At 36.5% G+C, this 18,524-nt stretch overlaps 2 protein-coding genes and 1 long non-coding RNA gene across 5 annotated transcripts; 2 read left to right on the top strand and 1 right to left on the bottom strand.

Moving 5' to 3' along the window:
- Positions 1 to 1,050: 1,050 nt before the first annotated feature.
- LOC147551853 (Proteinase inhibitor, propeptide) lies at positions 1,051 to 8,272 on the bottom strand. Of its 2 annotated transcripts, none has more exons than XM_086669726.1 (3): positions 7,943 to 8,181; positions 7,738 to 7,835; positions 1,051 to 1,163 (listed from the first exon to the last, which is right to left on the bottom strand). In XM_086669726.1, exons 1-3 carry the CDS (start codon positions 8,125 to 8,127, stop codon positions 1,090 to 1,092), a joined length of 357 nt encoding a protein of 118 aa, XP_086525852.1. In that variant the 5' UTR covers positions 8,128 to 8,181; the 3' UTR covers positions 1,051 to 1,089. The 2 variants fall into 2 exon arrangements, with proteins under 2 accessions (XP_086525852.1, XP_086525853.1); XM_086669727.1 differs by lacking the exon at positions 1,051 to 1,163 and adding an exon at positions 5,906 to 6,169 and having other exon boundaries at positions 7,943 to 8,272.
- Positions 2,354 to 4,192, top strand: LOC147551854 (uncharacterized). Of its 2 annotated transcripts, none has more exons than XR_015238127.1 (3): positions 2,354 to 2,452; positions 2,825 to 3,032; positions 3,526 to 4,192. It is a non-coding gene; the product is annotated as an uncharacterized LOC147551854 (long non-coding RNA). The 2 variants fall into 2 exon arrangements; XR_015238128.1 differs by having other exon boundaries at positions 2,791 to 3,032.
- A 4,765-nt stretch (positions 8,273 to 13,037) lies between the features above and the next one.
- LOC147551852 (receptor homology region, transmembrane domain- and RING domain-containing protein 2-like) lies at positions 13,038 to 18,222 on the top strand. Its single transcript, XM_086669852.1, has 5 exons — positions 13,038 to 13,362; positions 13,752 to 14,124; positions 14,208 to 14,444; positions 15,929 to 16,333; positions 17,262 to 18,222. The coding sequence occupies exons 2-5, from the start codon at positions 13,968 to 13,970 to the stop codon at positions 17,786 to 17,788; spliced, it is 1,326 nt and encodes a 441-aa protein (XP_086525978.1). The 5' UTR covers positions 13,038 to 13,362; positions 13,752 to 13,967; the 3' UTR covers positions 17,789 to 18,222.
- The last annotated feature ends 302 nt before the right edge of the window (positions 18,223 to 18,524 follow it).

The following is an 18,524-nucleotide window of genomic DNA, read 5'->3' as shown; positions in this document are numbered from 1 at the left end:
AGCAGGACGGTGTCTCATCCGTGACAAGGACACTTTTTGGCTGCACCTTGGAGGAAATTTTCTTGGGTGGCTTCTAGAAACTCTTTGCAGGGAAAGATTTACAGGAACAAATAAGGCAAAGGGGGTTTTCTCACACACTGCCTCTAGGACTTCTATTTATCTTGTTTGTTTGTAGTTCCTTGGGTTTTATACTTCAATTGAGATTAGGGATTAATTGGTGATGATTATGCAGTCTGTATGGTTAATTGAATTATCTATGTGAAACTGACTTGTCGTTAATTCGTCGTTGTGAAACTGACTTGTAGTTAATACTTTATTTATAAGAATAGATTTGATAGTCGACATATTCTATGTGAAACTGACTTGTCGTCATGGTGCACTCTTAGACCCTCTACATCTCTTTTAACCAATACATTCTTCAATATTCTTAATCTACTTTATCCGATCTTTATTTGATTGTCAACTTAGCATCATTTCAGCTATAAGTTTTAGTTCTCCTCTGTCTTTGATTTACATATACCAATTCATGTGTGGATTATTACTTCACTACTTACACTTGGGTTACTAAAACGTAAGGGAAATGTTAAAATCACAAAAGATTTTGACAATAGAAAATAGGGTTATTTCCCTGATGCCCCCTAACTTTGTGACCAGCTTTCCGCCTGGCCCCGTACTTTACGAGAAATACCCATATGACCCCCTTCCGTTATAACACCGTTAGTCTCTCTCTTCCATTTCTTTTCTCTTTCCTCCAGCATGTTTTCTCTCTCTACCACCTCGTTATGAACAGCCACCTCGTTTGAAAGTTTGACTAAATCTAGGCCGTTGAAAGATGAATATCACAACCGTCATATCTGCTGGGTAATTTCTTTTGTCAAAATCTTTTGTAATTCTAGCACTAAAGGCCATTAAACTTTGCTTTTTTTCTTTGTTGTCTTTTTTGTGTTCTCCTCAAATGCAAAATATCGGTGAATAATTGAAGTTCTTGTCAAATATAGTCGACAATGACTTCGTAGTTGTAAGCACCACACTTTTCAATGGTGTTGCTGATTACTTGCTGCTAGGTGGTCCTGCACTATTTCTTCTCCCCTAGTTAATCCGGTTCACCCCACCGTGCAACTGGTAGGTCCTGCTCGGTACCACCTGAAGGACACCGGGTTCCTCTGCAAATAACAAACTAGCTTATAATTTTAAGGAACTTGGGATCCATTAAACAAATACATGCATCTACATATATATACATACATGCATACCAAAAAGTGAAATTCCACTCATAACCACTATATCGAGTGTCGGCATAGGATCATCTCAGGTTACCACCGATCCGGCTCATAACAACTTAGGATAAGGTCTTCCTAAAATTCCGACGATGAAGTACGATCGGGCTTTAGGTCATTTAATTTCGTCAGACTTCAAGCCAGTACTGATTTAGCAGTTATCGTGCTTATCACATTATACCAATGCCTTTGTACTGACGATTGTAGTCAATATTCAAAAAAAAAAAATACAAAAAATAAGCTTTCAGTTTTGATTTAGCAAGGAAAAGCACAAGCAAGGCAATTTAAAAAGAAATCCATCTTGGTGTTGTCATTTTTCAGACTAAAGTGACTAAACCAAAGATTTGTCGAACGACCAACCTAATGACAGAAGGAAAAAAATAAAGATAATATTTGTACTGATTGGCTGATTCCTTGCCTATAATAGAAACAAATAAGATTTCAAGTTTTGTCCAGTTCTAATTGACATAAGTGACGAAAATAGAGATCCTCGGTTCTTGTATGTCTCCAATACAAAAGTCTAATTTTGTTCTTTTACTTATGTGACATTGTTATTTTTGTAAAAAAGAAAAATCAATTATTTTAGAAATATACGAATACTCGATTTTTATTGGTTGATGTTTAAATATCGATGAGTTGGACAATTAGATATATCTCAATCATCTTGAGATATTTTTATTCCACCCTCGACACATCATCTTTGAGATCTTAATTGAGTTTTGTGTTGGAGATAATTTTTCAAGAAAAACTCAAAAAGTCCTATGTGACACTCTAAATTTTTAAGACTGAATTTTGCATTGGAGATGCTATAATATCTTTTGGATATATTGGTTATTACACTCAGTCAGGAAAAGAAATCTTTTAGTTTTCCAGAGAAGAATCCTTCCTTTAGTAAGAGGTCATTTGTTAAGAAGTATATCAAAATGATTCACCAGGATTTAGTTTCCTAAATTAGAAAAGACGCTTTGTGTGGTTTAAACGTGTACCACGTAATCCTCTTTATTGGTGATGCCCTAAACCGACACTACAAAAAATGAGGTTATAAGTTCTCTTAGAACAGCCGTCACTACCATCCTGTACAATTTCCCTATCTGGTCTATACCTTGTTGTTGTCATGTTATGAGAGAAGAAACATGGCATGCAACAATGATTTATCGGGCGAATCTCAAAAAATGGTATGTGCAAAAATAATTTGTTTGATACATTTCAAAATTTGTATTTGATTTTGACTTTTGGTTTATTTTGTGTTGATAGGGGCTTATTGTGTTATTAAGGTTCATATTTTGGATCTTCCACCAAAAATTTCTTTCGTTTTTCTTGTTTATGAAATTTTAAAGTTATTAGTTATTGAGAAGATGATGACCAAAGACTCTTTGTACTATAAAATTTTGAAAAATGATTTTATTTTGACAATTTTCAGTTTTACGTGTTCTTGATTAATTTTTTCGACTCTTTTTAGTTTAGACTTACCAAGTAATAGATGTAAGTGCTGATTTTTTTTTTTTTTTTGAAGCTGATCTAGTTTCTCTTTTGTCAAAATTTCTAAGTCAAACAGAAGGCCTAATCTGAATCTTCCAAGGGATGAAAGGGCAGAGGCCACAGCTGCCCTCCCTCTGTATCTATCCAAGGAATGGGAGGGCAGACCTCCCTCTCTATCTATCCAAGGAACGGGAGGGCTACAATCAATGATCGGATCAACGATTTACCATAACATGCCTCTACGTTTGGAGATTGGACCATGCTTTCTTACCGTCGGTATAATTATTTCCCATGTTCTATTTATTCACCTTTAATTTCTATCTTCACATGTTTCAATTTCACTTATACTAGATTGATCTAACTTTCACCAGGTTTTGAACTGCTTTTAGTGGTTATATCCTTGATGATGTACAATAAATTTAGGACAATACCCTAATGGACCATAACATTTTAATGATAGAATCCTTTGGCTTCTATTTTGTTCAATTGAATTTTCAGGCCCTAAACAATGATTCTATAGTGGGTTTTGAAGTTATAAACTTATTATCTCCCACTTTTTCTTTGGAACCTCTTTTTCTTTCTCTTCATTGAAAAATTGCTGAGTTCAGTATATTTTAGCCATCTACTTAGGTACAAGAGTTGCTCATTAAATGTAATATATATGTACATAACTACAAGTATTCCAAACAGATATTTTTTTGTAGACAATGCAATATAACAGAAATAAGATTTGTCGCTTGAATTTTTGTTGGGCATGCCCCAAAATCAGGTTTTGGAGGGCCACAACATGGGCTTTGTTTAGGGTGGAAAGCTAGTAACATTGAAGATTTGAAGGTGATCTAACTGGGATGGATACTATCAGCCACCTTCCATCATCTAACAAGAAGGAGAAGGAGGACAGGGCAGAGGCTGATCAACTTACCAGTCCATATCTGTATGGCGAACTCATGTATATAACTTTATGACGAACTCGTGTCCAAGATCTTTGGTAATTTACCTCTAGCTTTTAATTTGGAATTTCGATGTTTAAGTAAAACATGAAGTGGACCACTCCTGGAGCATGATTAACTTCTTTCTTCCCCAAGAGAAGGAGCAAAAGAGCAAGAAGATCTAGCTGCAACATAAGTTATTAATGGAGTTAGTGTTTTATAGCACCAAGAAGTATAAGGATCAGGCTAAAAGTACTACTGGAAATGGAACTGAAGATGAAATTGCAAATGAAAAGAGGAAGATGACATGTTAGAGAAACAAGGGAGAATAGTATTGGATCAACGATTTACCATAATACTTCTCAATTATTTAATGTTGGTGCTATGTTTCTTAGTGTGGTTATTCTTGTCCCCTAGAGTTCTATATTTTTCATTAATATCTTTTCTACTTTCACATGTGACAATTATCTTCACCAACATTGACTTGATGAATAATTTACTACAAAATAGTCTGTGCTACTTTTATCGTATTTGGATTTGTAGTTTTCTGACACGCTAGAAGCCTGAGCAGAGGTGGATGGGTCTCTGTGACCATGCTTGGTCTGACCCCGTCTTTTTGTACTTGATTTCGTCTATTATCTGTGTCAGTTGAATTTGTTACTCCTCATTCTCCTTAAAGAAATAAGTTCATTGGTTGGAGTCCCAAAAAGTCAGGGTCTAATAAGCTCCAATCCCAGCAAACATAGTAGGGACCGAGCTTGGTACGGGGCACAACATGTTGTGACTGGGACGCAAAATTCTAAGTTCCCTCTAGCATTTCCTCAAACTTGGTAGGCGTTGGAAGGACGAGCCATGAGCACGCTCAACTCATTTGTGTTTTTCTTGCTTGTTATTCCTCCCTGGGGTATTTCTTTGGGCAAAGCAGACATCAAGGTATCGAGCTGACTTCTACAAACCTCCTCACTTTTTCTCTCTAATCAAGCAGGGCTCAGGGGAATAGCTGGCTTGGATCCACCTTTTCGCTTGCCTCGAGACAAGCTAGAGCTAAATGTGTCAAGTTGACTTCTGTAGATCTCCTTACTTTGTTCCAAGACCCAGTCAGGCTCAGGGACGAAGCTAACTCCGATTCACCTCTTTGTTCGCCTCTATACCAGCGCAAGGTTAAAGGTGCCTACGAGACTCACGCCAACCACTCAACAATCTCTCTGTTAGAGTTGGGATCAAGGTGTTAGAGCTCTATCGTGTCCAACTCTCATGATGGCTTTGTTCGTGGGTTTACCCATGTGCGCATGGACGCCGACACTTACAACCTAAGTCAACGGATTGACTACTTTACTGATCTTGACCAATATTTGGTTCAACAGTAATCCAGTGGTTTAATAGGATGTTGTACATGCGTTCTTCTTCCTTGGAAAGAGGAGGTTAGGATTTTTTTCCCAGAACGAGTAGCAGCTCGAACTACTAGGGGTGCGTCTTGGTCCAGAGCAAGGAACTACGTCTAGGAAAGTGTTGGGTCAAGGCAAGGACGAGAGGTGGCCTTTGTGTCCTACAAGGAAAGGATGCAACCAAGACGGCCACTCAATCGGGCAAGGACGCAAGCATGACGGTGTCTCAGCCATGACAAGGAGACTTTTTGGCTGCACCTTGGAGAAGATTTTCTTGGGTGGCTTCTAGAAACTCTTTGCAAGGCAAGATTTAGAGGAACAAAGATGACAAAGGGGGTTTTCTCACACACTGCCTCTAGGACTTCTATTTATCTTGTTTGTTTGTAATTAAATTATCCATCTGAAACTGACTTGTTCGTTAATCATTTATTTATAAGAATAGATTTGATCGTCGACATATTCATTTGAACCATTCGTCATTGTGAAACTGACTTGTCGTTAATCCTTTATTTATAACAATAGATTTGATAGTTAAAATATTCATTTGAACCATTCGTAGTTGTGGCGCTCGTCAGGTGGACACTTAGACCCTCTACACCTCTTTTAACCGATACATTCTTCCATATTCTTAATACTAAAATGAAAAGGCCATTAAACTTTGCTTCTTTTCTTTGTTGTCTTTTCTGCGTTCTCCTCAAATGCAAAATATCGGTGAATAATTGAAGTTCTTGTCAAATATAGTCGACATGACTTCATAGTTGTAATCTTCATCACTCTAACATGAAATAACTCCCAAGATTTGAAGACAGGAAATAGATCAAGAACAAAAAAAACATGGGAAAAACACAAGTGAAGGACATTCAAATTGGAAATAAATCACACAATCAAGCAACCGCAAACCTTATTATATTAGAAACAGAAGTTTATATATAATAAGCACACACTTTTTATAGGAAGCATCACACTTTTCAATGGTGGGTTGCTGATTACTTGCTGCTAGTTTGTCCTGCACTATTTCTTCTCCCCTAGTTAATCCGGTTCACCCCACCGTGCAACTGGTAGGTCCTGCTCGGTACCACCTGAAGGACACCGGGTTCCTCTGCAAATAACAAACTAGCTTATAATTTTAAGGAACTTGGGATCCATTAAACAAATACATGCATCTACAGATATACATACATGCATACCAAAAAGTGAAAATTCCACACATAACTATATATCGAGGGTCGGCATAGGATCGTCTCAATCGACCCGGATGTGATCCACGAGGGGATGGAATGGATAGTCCCAACTACTTGGGATGAGATCTTCCTAAAAGTCTGATGAAGTCGCATTCAATTTTTTTTTTTTTTGTCATTTTCAGACTAAAACAGAGAGATGGGAAAACCTAATGATAAGATGAAAACAAAGATTATATTTGTACTGATCGACTGATTCTTTGCGTATGAAATATAAAAGATACACTTTCAATTTTGATTTATAAGGAAAAGTATAAGCTAGGCAATTTAAAAAGAAATCCATCTTGGTGTTATCATTTTTCAGACTAAAGTGACGAAACCAAGATTTGGCGAACGACCAACTTAACGACAGAGGTTTAGGTACCTATTAACCAAATTGGAATTTAAATATCAGATAGAAACTAAATGTGAAGCAAGCAAGAAAATTCCACTATCTATCCAGGTCCTTTGGGTGCAGATCAATAAGAGGGTCAATGCCGTTCCCTCGACAATGTCTTATTGTCTCCAGTGAAACAGAAATCTGAAGCAACCTAAATACTAAGGAAATACGTAATTGGACATTTGGACCAGCTCCATAAATGGTCAAATTCTTCTGCAACATAAAAATGGGTATACCTACGTAAAAGAGACTCCCAAGTCCCAATTTTCCAAAACAATCAAGCAAAGCACCAAAAATAATACTATCACCACAAAATAAGAGCTTAATGGAGATGATACTATCAACTTTTCAGCATCCAACCCAAAACTAATTGTCAACGACTGGAGAGATCCTAGATATTGTTTAATTGGTAATTAGGTAATTAGACTTTCCTCTGTCCATGTGAGACTATTCTCATTCACGTGCCCCCCTCACATGTGGAGTTTCTTGTCTTCTCCTTTCATCGGCTAACATGAAGCTCATGGGATGCATGTCCTAGACATTATTTAGTTGGTCGTGAGACTACCCTTGTGTGCGTGGGACTAGTCTCACCTCTCACGCACCCCCTAACACGTGGAGTTATTGGAGCCTAACACGTCTTTTCTTTTTATTGGGTTACATGCAGCTTGTGTTATGGTTGGGTCCATATCTTGTGGGCTACCTCTAGTAAGATATCAAGTTTGTGGACATCAAACTCAGAACCAATAGGCAATGCGTCTCGCAGTCCAAGACAGACATTATTTAGGTTATCACAAGGCTACCCTTGTCCATGTGGGACTATTCTCACAGCTAGAGACATGTTCCAGACCAAACAATTTTTTTTTTGTTGAAACCTCCAGACCAAACAATTCCTGAACTGTAAACTAATACTGTAACCTTGGATTATTAAAATACTCTACTCAAAATCTAATTTCCCTGTACAAATTGAAATCATAACAACAAGGAAATCCCCAATTAAAATTCACAAATGAAAACCATTTACTACCCAATTTAGAGAGAGAGAGATCGTACTTGAGATTTGTGAAACCTGTTCAGGAGTAAGCTTGGCAGAGAATCCGCTAGCAGCAGTCCTGTAACTGTAAACTAGAGCTCCCTTGGCAGCTTCCTCACTGAAACCCAAATACATGAATCAAATTAGTAATCAACAACATTCAATTCAAACACTAGTCTAAAACACACAGAAAATTCTAGAGAGAGAGAGAGATTTAGTATTAACCTCCCCAGGACAGAACTTAGGGTTCTGATATGAAAAGCTTCAGCTTCTTCACCCTCAGGTTTCTCACAGTAAACGATGTGAACAGCGGATTCTTCATTTTCAACAGAGTTAGCCATAATTCTAAGAACTAATACCAACAAAACCACAAGGATCGATGAAGATAATGAAATTGAAACCCTAGGCATGAAAGTCTGTTTTCTCAATTTAAAATCACAGAATTACTTTCTCGTGAAGTATTCTCTCTCTTTGGGATCTCCGACTTATATAAATGAGTTTTAAGAGTAACGCTGACGTACGAGAGACATTGTCCGCGCTATGATTTTAACCGTCGGATATACACGCAACCGTTGGATTGTCTATTCACTGAGACTTACACATTAAGATTGTTTTCCAATTGCTTCCCGCGTGCCACGAAGAGAATCTCTAGTCGGCTGACGCCCAAAGCCCAAATTCAAACATTGGATGGGCTATTATTAGTGTTGGTTCCTTGAGCCTATATAAAGGCTTCATATACCATCCAATTCAAACATTGGATGGACTATTATTAGTGTTGGTTCCTTAAGTTTCCGATTTACCGGCGGCGGTAGTCCGTCAATGACTACCGTCCGCCGGAGTATCAATTTAGTTTTAGTTACTTAGTCTACTTTTTCTATCCAAATAATTTTTTTAGTAGTCAAGTTTAGTTTCAAAGATTTTGATTCTTCATGTAAGTCTTCAACAATGTATGGTTTTCACCATTAAAAGTTTGAAGCTTTGAAGATAAATCTCTAACTCTTAGATATATCTATGCCTATTTGTTAATAGTAGGAGATGGTGATCTAAAAGAGTAAAACAAACAACTATTTTTTGTTCAACTTTGCTTGTGGTCTTCTTTCCAACCCACAATCTCAAAAACCAAACTCTAATCATGTTCAGACTCAGATTCCAACAACATATTTCCCCTCTTTAATTCCTTCGTATACCTAACTTCCCACTCTAAAATACCCATATTCCTATCCTTTTACAAAAGTTGCAGACAGGGTTTCGAGGGTTTTATGTTCGTCTCGTCCATTTATTAACTCGTATTGGCTTCTTTGTCTTTTCTAAAACCCCTCTTACCTCTAAATCTCCCTATTTCTAAAACTTCTTTTCTTTCTCTCTCTCTCTAGTTTCAGTTTCAGTTTCATCTTCATTTTTACTCTTTTAATCAACATTTCGTTTCTTGGTCCTGTACTTAATGTGACTACGAATAACCATGTGGTATTATGGAGGAAGAAGATTGGGTACTAGTGGATTTGGTTCTTCTATTATAATCCATCCTTTTAGCAGTAATTAGTATTTGTGTTTCATGGAGAGTCCATTTCTTTTCTATATTCTCTTCTTAATTCTGATGAAGTGGTTGTTGGGGAGGTGATTGAGGTCAGATATGAGTTGTATAGGTAGTGCTTGTTGGTGATGGTGAGAGTGAGAGTGTGTTTTAACATTAAGAAATGCAGATTTTCTAGAAAGAGAAAGTGAGAGGGAAGAAGAAGAAGGTTGTTGTTCTTAAATGAGATTTAGGGTTTCTCATTTCTTTAGTATGTGGTGCTTTTAAGATTTTTGGATTAAAAAGGTCAAAGTTGTTGGACTTCTCCACTTGTGTGCTCTTAAGAATGATGCTCAACTTTTTGGTGCTTTCAAAAAAAAAAATATATATTTTATTAGAATTCTGGTGCCTATAACTTGGTGTGATGATGTGTTCAAGTGTGCCTCCAAAAATCTTTTTCATACTTTACCTTTCTCACTCTAAATATCTTACAAATCTTAATTCTTAAAGTCCAAATGGGCCAAGCTATTAAAGCTTTTCTTTTCTCTCTCAAGGCCAAGCTATTAAGCTTTTTTTTTTTCTATCTTAAGTCCAAGTGGGCCAAGCTATCAATGTTTTCTTTCTTTTCTCTTTCAAGCCCAAGTAGGCTAAGCTTTTAAACTTTTCTCTCTTTTCATCTTTTTTTGTTTTTTTTCATTCTCAAGTGGGCCTAGCTATCATGCTTCTTCTTTCTTGTTTAAAGCCCAAGTGGGTCAAAGTTACCACTATTCTACATCTTATTTATCTCAAGCACACATATTAAAGCAACACCAACATTAGTAGTAAGAATTTAAAGCATCATCCAACGGTATCTACACAAACTCATGGTCTTCTCTACACTTCTACAGTTGCAAGTCCCATTAGTTTGAGGGGGAGTATTATGGAGGAAGCCAAATCACCATTGATACAAGAGAAGAACAAAAGTTGTTTTGCCTTTAAGTTATTTTTATTTTGTTATTAAATGTTATTGTAATGAGTAAGTTTTATTGTATCAAACCATTGTACTTATCAATATCTTGATAAATACATTGGTTTGAGGGGGAGTGTTAGAGAATAGATAGTCATATGAGTTATGTTAGATAGTCCCACATTGGATGGGCTATTATTAGTGTTGGTTCCTTGAGCCTATATAAAGGCTTCATATGTAATAGCTAAGCATTTTAACTCACTATCAATACAACACTTCTCCCTCTCACATCTTTTATCTTACAGACTGAAGGCCAACACATGAATGTTGAGGACTCCTCGACGGTCATGTGTTGAACCAAGTTCAAAGGCCAAAATCAATGGACCGGTTTCACCCATAGTTTACCTATTGCTTACCGCGTGCCACTAAAGTAGGTGCCGCGAGCTCAAAAAAATATTGTCAATTGACCATTATGACAGAGTTAAGTTGAGATTTAAACCTTTTAATGAACTCATTATTATTTTAACACAACACATTTCAAATCAGTAAATCAAAAAATATGAAAAAATGGTTGTGGATTATAATTCTGAATTAAGGTCACTGGTCCATATTTGGAAGGAACTGTGTTTGTCGAAGCCTTTCAACAATGAACGGTCAGATAGACCTCCATAATGAGGGTCCGACTCACTTGCAAAAGAAGATATTCCCGATTTTTATGTTCGTGTAACCACTGAGGTTCTTCTACTGGTCGAAAGATCATGTAAAAATTATTAGCTTATCGTAACCCTGCGATTCCTTTCTATTCCAGTAGAAAGGTCAAGAGATTGTACCGAAACATGAGGTTCTTCCTTTTATTCGGGTTATCATCTTTTATATTGCGCTGTTGCTAAAGAGTCGTTTAACTGTAGGAGGAATACGTGCAACTATAATCGCTTATTTCGAATAAAAGGTAAAAATATGAGACGACAAAAAATGACAAACACAAAACCCACAGATTGTCTAATCCAGTGGGTCTCAAACAATTACCAGTTCGGGAGGTTGTCTTAGGTCATTTTTTTTTGTTGAAATAAGTTGTAATGGTTGTCTTAGGTCATGGACTATCATTCCGATAGTTTGTAAAAAAAAGCTGGGGTTGTTTTGTTAGTCAAATTGGGCCAATATAAGTGCTTTAGCTCATGGACATTTAAGTTCGAGACCTTAAAACCCTTGTACTCGATTTATCTCACAAACAAGGTAGTCTGACCTTTCTCCCTTCTTGACAATTTGGATAGTCCATTTAGGACAAGCTAACGACTGGACCTATCTAAAGGTCAAGTTTTAGGGAATTATTCATTTCATCACTAATATTCACTCCAAGCTAACGACTCGATAGTTCTTTTATGAATTTGGCATCTATATTATGCCCTTTGTGCAACGAAACTAATGAAACATGGCGACACTTTGTATTAGGATGCTCTTTTACTAGAAGTATCATATATGAGATAAGCAATGGGCTGCATACAGATAGAATGGAAGGAAGCTCTTTCAAAGACGGGATTACTCAGCTAGGAGTGATAAAAAGTGATGTTTCACCAACTGATATATCCCTCACGTCTTAACTAATGATTGTCATATGGTATTGTTGGAAGGAAAGATGCTCAAAGGTCTTTCAAAATACTAACCCCTCAATTGAAAGAGTTCTCAACCAAGCCAAATTGATGATAGCACAAATGATAAAAAAAAAAACTATAGATGGTCCAACTTCGATTTCACATCCTTCGGAATATCAGTTGTTCGATATATGTATAAAGTTTGATGCATCTTTTATACGGACTACTGAAGATACTGGAATTATTTTGTTGTATTTGATAATACATGTAAAAGCATTGTCGGAGAATCAAAGGTCATCCGATGTCGATCAATAGATGAAGGAGAGTCGATGGCACTTTTGTGGGCAGTACGATGGGCCATCGATAAGGGACAGCGAATTGTGGAGTCTCCAAGAATGTTATTAGCATGTTGAACCAAAAGGATCGAAGAACATATCACTTACACTGGACATCGGTTCATGTTTTGGATAATATTAGGAGTCCTATTACTACTTTTGTTAATGTAAAGTTTATGTATGTAAATTGTTCCGTTAATATAAAGCGGACACACTTGCTAAGTGGTCGAGAACGCATAAAAATTCTAGATTATAGTTGTTCAAGCCATTCTTTTCCAGCTGCAACAATCTCATATATAACTTTGGTGATGTTTAATGACATTGCAGTCTCCTTAACAAAAACCCAAAAAGCACAAGTGATAGTTTATAAGATATTATTCATGTCCTAAAGCATTCATACACCATATAAAGGGAAAGTTTCTTAGAATTAGGGATTTCTAAATCAATCTTTCACAACCAAATGGGGGTTGTATACTTGTATGTGTCTTTCATGGTCTATTACTTCAACTAACTAGGTGTTTAGGTCTGGGTGACTCAGAGTTTATATTAGCAGAGACATGAGCAAAAAAATAGAGATGAGAATAAAAATAAGTGAAGAAAGATGTGCTGGAAAATAAGAGAAGTGGGCAAGGGATAAAGAGAAAATCGAAGGGGCAGGGCTGATGTTAACCTGAGTTGCAGAGGAGTCGGGTGCTTGGATGATATCCCACAAGCCTACAAAATTTTATTTTTGTTTGGGTCACTTATTAAACTAGGAGCTCTAGTAACCTATATGTGTCACTTATTAGACCGTCCATAATCTGACTCCATTATGTGTACCCCATAATCTGGGTGCATTTTAATTTGATTAAATTTTGAAAAAAAAAGGGATCCATAACCATGCGTCATCAAACTACTCTCCACGATCTAGCATAGATATCATTAAGAATTGACAATACTCACACATAAGCTTATCCTAACAAGTAGTAAACCTGTCCATACAAATTTAGTTGAACAAAACCTAATGTGACTACCAAAACTAAAGAAGTCAGTCTATCAACGGACACGATTCAATCTATCAACTAATGTCTATTTCGAAGCAACAATATCTGGTCTAACAACGGACACGATTCAATCTATCAACCAATGTCTATTTCGAACCAACAATATCAGATACCTCATAACTGATAGTATTTGAGTCAACGGTACCTCATAACTGATAGTATTTGAGTCAACGGCTTAATCTGACAAGTTGGGGAAAAATTCTAGGGTTTTTGTTCACAAATGTCCTAAGAGCATCTCCAATGCAACACTCAAACTCTAAATCTTAGAGTGCCACATAAGATTTTTTAGAGTTTTTCTTTAAAATCTATCTCCAATGCAAAACTCAACATGAATTTCTAAAGTGATGTGTCAAGATTTATTTTAGAGATCCTTAAGAGGACACTCTAAATTTAGAGTGTCCTCTTGAGTTTCTCTAAGTGCCACATAAGCAAATCAATTAGTTTTTAAACCAAAATAAAGGTTTTTAGAGTTTCTCTTGAGTGTTGCATTGGAGATGGTTTTGAAATAGAGTGTCTCTAAATGACCAAATAGGAAAGAGACCATTTAGAGATCCATTTTTCGCACTTGACACGTAGGATTTTTAAAGTTTTTCTTGAGACTTGCATTGGAGATGCTCTAACTGATCATAAACCAAATCGATTACTATCAACTCTCATTTCCTTTCTACTCTCTAGAAATCAAACCGGAGAAAAATTCCAGATGTTTAGAAAATTCAGAAAAGAAGAATATGGAAGCAGATGTCTTGATTACAAAGAAAATTCAACGAGCATAGCAATTTAGGGCATACTTTCGTATTCGACTCTTCGATTCTCTCTCTCTTTGTTTGATGGAGATGAAGAAGTTCAAAAGATTATCAGTATTCTTACTCTTTCTCTTGTACATTTCAATCTCTCTCTTCTTCTCGGTTCGAACAGTCACTGCTAATGTGGTTTTGCTTTCAAACGATATTAATCTCTCATTTGATGACATCGAAGCTAACTTTGGTAAATTCAATTACGAATTTTCTCAAGTTTGTTTTTGTTTTTCAATCTTAGTATTGAGTTTGATTTTGGTTTCAATTTTGTAGGTCCATATCTGAATTCATCTGGTGAATTTGGGAGTTTGTATGTTGCTGAACCTCTTGATGGTTGTTCACCATTAAAGAATAAAATTAATGAAAATGATGAAGGTTCTTCACTTCCTCTATTTGTGTTGATAATAAGAGGAGGTTGTACTTTTGAGGATAAAGTTAGAACAGCTCAAACTGGAGGGTTTAAAGCTGCTATTGTTTATAATGATATGGATAATGATGCTCTTGTTGCAAGTAATTTCTTTCTTTCCCTCTGAAAAAATTGTTATTGATTGATATTTGACTTTAAATAAATGCTAGGGTTTAAAACTCGTTCATATTTGACGATTTCGTTATCAGCAAGTGAATTCATTCAGAATATGACATGAAATTCTGTTGTCCTTTTCTAGATTATATCACGGTATCTTGAACTTAGTAAGTATTGTACTTTGTCTAGGATCAATTTACTAGTCTGGTTTGCGAATCTTGTAGGGGATGTTTTGTATTGTTAGGGTTAGGCCTAGTAATCCCTACTATTTTCTGTCCCCAACTCCAAAGAGAAGAGTAATGGGTATGTTCATATATATAATGGGTATGTTCATATATATAAGATCAATTGGAGACTGTGCCATCAGCATCTTGATATTAGAGGGAATGCAGCCAAGTTTGATATTAGAGGGAACATCTCCTTATATCTATGATGAAAAACGGAGACAATGGAAAATGGAAATCATGACATTTTTGTTTCGCTTTGGTTTATTGAGTGCTCTGGTTGGGTTGTATTATATGGTTTTAGCACCTTATGTATGAGGGTTGACCTCAAGATAAATCTCCGTCTAGATTGTGGGTTATTATTAGATCTAGTAATCCCTTTCTGTTGTCGGCAAGACAAATTGTTACAGTAATTGATTTTGGATATTCGACGATTTAGCAAAATCTCAGTAAATATCAGTATCATGATTATAGATACTTTTTAGGATCTGGTCACTAGCATATATTCTGGCTTACTAGATCATTGGTCAAAATAAAAACTATTTCAAGAAATATGTACTGTCATTTTGCAGTGAGTTGTAGATGTAGATATTCGGATAACTGGATTCAAAAGGAAATACCAATTTAAGGATTTGAATTGAGTTATTTTTGTGGATAACTTTGTTGGACTTGGATGTGTCTTCTCTTAATTGATTATGGTCTTTGACTTCTGGGGGTGGTACACCACAAGATATCACGACTTTCGGTTTATGTCTTCCACTTGTCTATTACAGTTACATCTTTGTATTCAAGATGACACGATGAGAAGGGATTTAGAGGAAGAATCTAAAGGTGAAGGTGCAAATATATGATCATGGATGTGCAATGTGGATGGGACCAATAATGGTCCAATTGAGTTTTGTATCTATAAATGAGAAGGAAAAATCTTTAAAAGCCCTGGATGTTTAAACAACATTGATTTCTTTTGGTAGATCCAACTCTGGTTAGAATAGAGATTGAGATTTGAGAAATGTTCTGAAATTGTAACAATGAACTGAAGTGAAGTTCGTAAGAGTGGAACTAGAAGGCTACCGATAATTTTTTTAAGCTAACCTTTCCTCGTGGCATCAAATTCTCCTGTAAATTTTGATTTTCTTTCTGACAAACCATTTTAGACTACCAGATTCTTGACGAACAGTTTAGTTATATTTGAAACTTAAAAACTTATACATGATGTTGATTCCTGCTCTTTTTTGTGGAAATTGCAGTGGCTGGAAGTTCGATAGGTATCAAAATACATGCCGTGTTTGTCAGCAACCGAGCTGGTGAAATGCTAAAAAAGTACGCTGCCATTCCTAGCACAGAGATATTGCTTTCTTCCAACTTTGAAAACTCAGCATGGTCAATAATTGCTATTTCGTTCATATCACTTCTTGCCATGTCTGCTGTACTGGCCACTTGTTTTTTAATACGTAAACACCGTATGAGACGAGAAAGGCCAAGAGCTCGTAATGTACGGGAATTCCATGGGATGAGCAGCCGTTTGGTAAAAGCCTTACCTAGCCTGATATTTACTTCGGTTTTAGAAGATAATTGTACTTCAGTGACATGTGCTATATGCATTGAAGACTATTGCGTAGGGGAGAAGCTAAGAGTACTGCCATGTCGTCACAGTAAGTTCTTTCTTTTCTATACGCCTCATTGCCTGATTCAGTCGTTAAAAACGGACGTTACCTAAGCAGTTGGGCTCGGGATCGGCTCGTTATCTACCGAGGACAGAGCTCGAGTTAGACCGAGTTGCTCAGCCGAGTTAGGCCAAGTTTAGACTAAACATAATTATATATATTTAGTTCTATACTTCTATATGTTATTTCTTATCATTTCACAAATTTTACTTGTTTGGTCCAAAATGAGCTATCAATTTCACACCAAAGAAAGTAAAGGAAGAAGGAAAAGAAAAAAAGGAAAGAATTTAGAAAGAAGTATAAAGAGTACAACAAAGTCAAAAGGAAAGTACAAAAGAACAAAAGATTAGTGTAAGGAATAAAAAATGAAGCAGTAAGAAAATGGAAGAGGAAAATAAGTAGTTGAGAAAGAAACATTAAGTTTTCACTCTTGATTTGACTCTAGTTTTTATAGAGATTTTAGAAACAACAGATATCTGAAAATAATAAAACAGCAGGTTGCCAAAAAACGACGGGTCAGTGGGTGGGGCTGGGTGGCTCAGGACTCAGCTAGGATCCGTGGAGTCGCGCCAGCCTAGCCGAGTGACTCTCCTACCCCTGGATTGGGAGCTTGGCTTGGGATTGGCTCGGGATACCCCCGAGCATGAGCCGAGCCCCGAGTAACTCGGCCGAGTTGGCCGAGTAACCTGAGCTCAGCTGCCTAGACCTTTACAACAGAAACAAGAATCATCCATCTTCTTTGGGTAATGGTCCTCCACGATTGCCATTTCCCAGTTTTTGGAAATATTAGTTTTGTTGCAACATTTTTTGGCTATTAATAAAAGTTATATATTTTTCGATGAAGTAATATAAAAAAGGTAATGTTATTTTGATTGTTTTGTAACAACACCTCATTTTCTTGATGAAATTTTGTCAGAGTTTCATGCTGCTTGTGTGGATGCTTGGCTTACCACATGGAGAACATTTTGTCCTGTTTGCAAACGTGACGCAAGGACAAGCTCTGGTAACCCTCCACCATCAGAACACACTCCTTTACTTTTATCAGGTCAAGCTTCTCCTTCTCATTCAGTATCATCCCTTCGATCATCATCTGCCATACAAATAGCCCGTGGGTCATCACATTCCCTATCAGTTTCTCATGGTCATTCTGTATCTAGCATTCACTGTAATTCACACTCACTGAGATCTTACCGCAACTCACCTATGCCAATAAGTTCAAGCAGAAGCTCAACAGATCTCAGAAATGTGTCATCCCAAATATCACTAAATGCTCACTTTTTTTCTTCTGATTCACAATATGTATCCCCGTGCCTTCCTACTTCAAGTGACGCCTCATCAAGTTATGTTGGTTCTTTTGATCGCCATCAATTCCTTTTCCGTCATAATGAATCGGCCACAAATATATCTCCTTTTGCTTCCGCCCCATCTCTTCCTGGTTGTTGAGTTTGCTTCACCATCTTGTTAATAAGATAATTAAGACAATACTTAGTGTCGAATATTATCTAGCAATTTACTGATAGTGGTCTAAACTCAATATTCCTCCAATACCTTCATGAGGAGGTGGAACTTGATCTAGTTCTCTAGCAAGAGTTATATGGTGCAGCCGCCTGAAGCAGATAAGCAGGTATTCTTAACACATTATAATTGTGTTATTATCTTGTCGGTGTGTGAGTTTTGTTCACCATTCATCTTGTATGTTGTTGTTTTTGTTTGGTTTTGAGTTGATATTTTTTAGTTATTCTCTCTCGATTGGGCTTTCTTTCTAAAGATCAACCCTTTAACAGATATACTCTGAAGTATAGCTAATGTGTAAATCGTTCTTCTAACAGGAACCTTGTAAATTAATGAGATTTCTGAGAACACGAGTTATTTACCTTTAACCTGTTAGACTATTTGGCTATTTGCTGTTTGTGTAAATATATATTTTGTGATTAATGGACTTGCAGAGGTACTTGAGAGACATTTTTAGGAGTGAAAAAGTTGATAGAGTGTTTTGGGAAACTAATCAAGTAGACATTGTACTTGAGTTACCATGATTATGGTTTTTTTACTGACAATCCCGGAAGTAAAGAAGCAGGACAAACTTTCAGTTTCAGGAAATTTAGGAGACTTGCACCATAAAATCGTCAAGAATGATGAGAGCAAGAGATGTAATTTCACAATGCACCATAAATGAAAC

This window comes from Eschscholzia californica, unplaced genomic scaffold (genome assembly GCF_041429995.1).
Source record: "Eschscholzia californica isolate CP2 unplaced genomic scaffold, dmEscCali1.0.p SCAF_3, whole genome shotgun sequence".
In the NCBI taxonomy this organism is placed as follows: Eukaryota; Viridiplantae; Streptophyta; class Magnoliopsida; order Ranunculales; family Papaveraceae; genus Eschscholzia; species Eschscholzia californica.
The sequence above is the reverse complement of the archived record's forward strand: the minus strand, read 5'-3'. Positions and strand labels throughout refer to the sequence as shown.

What these genes read in the sequence shown, in the direction of transcription:
- LOC147551852 (XM_086669852.1), top strand. Translation starts at nt 13,968, where the DNA reads ATGGAGATGAAGAAGTTCAAAAGATTATCAGTATTCTTACTCTTTCTC. An exon ending in TGACATCGAAGCTAACTTTG is followed by an intron (nt 14,125 to 14,207) that starts GTAAATTCAATT and finishes TCAATTTTGTAG; the next exon opens with GTCCATATCTGAATTCATCT. An exon ending in TAATGATGCTCTTGTTGCAA is followed by an intron (nt 14,445 to 15,928) that starts GTAATTTCTTTC and finishes TGGAAATTGCAG; the next exon opens with TGGCTGGAAGTTCGATAGGT.
- LOC147551853 (XM_086669727.1), bottom strand. Translation starts at nt 8,127, where the DNA reads ATGCCTAGGGTTTCAATTTCATTATCTTCATCGATCCTTGTGGTTTTG. An exon ending in CTAAGTTCTGTCCTGGGGAG is followed by an intron (nt 7,836 to 7,942) that starts GTTAATACTAAA and finishes TTTGGGTTTCAG; the next exon opens with TGAGGAAGCTGCCAAGGGAG. An exon ending in ACAGGTTTCACAAATCTCAA is followed by an intron (nt 6,170 to 7,737) that starts GTACGATCTCTC and finishes TGTTATTTGCAG; the next exon opens with AGGAACCCGGTGTCCTTCAG.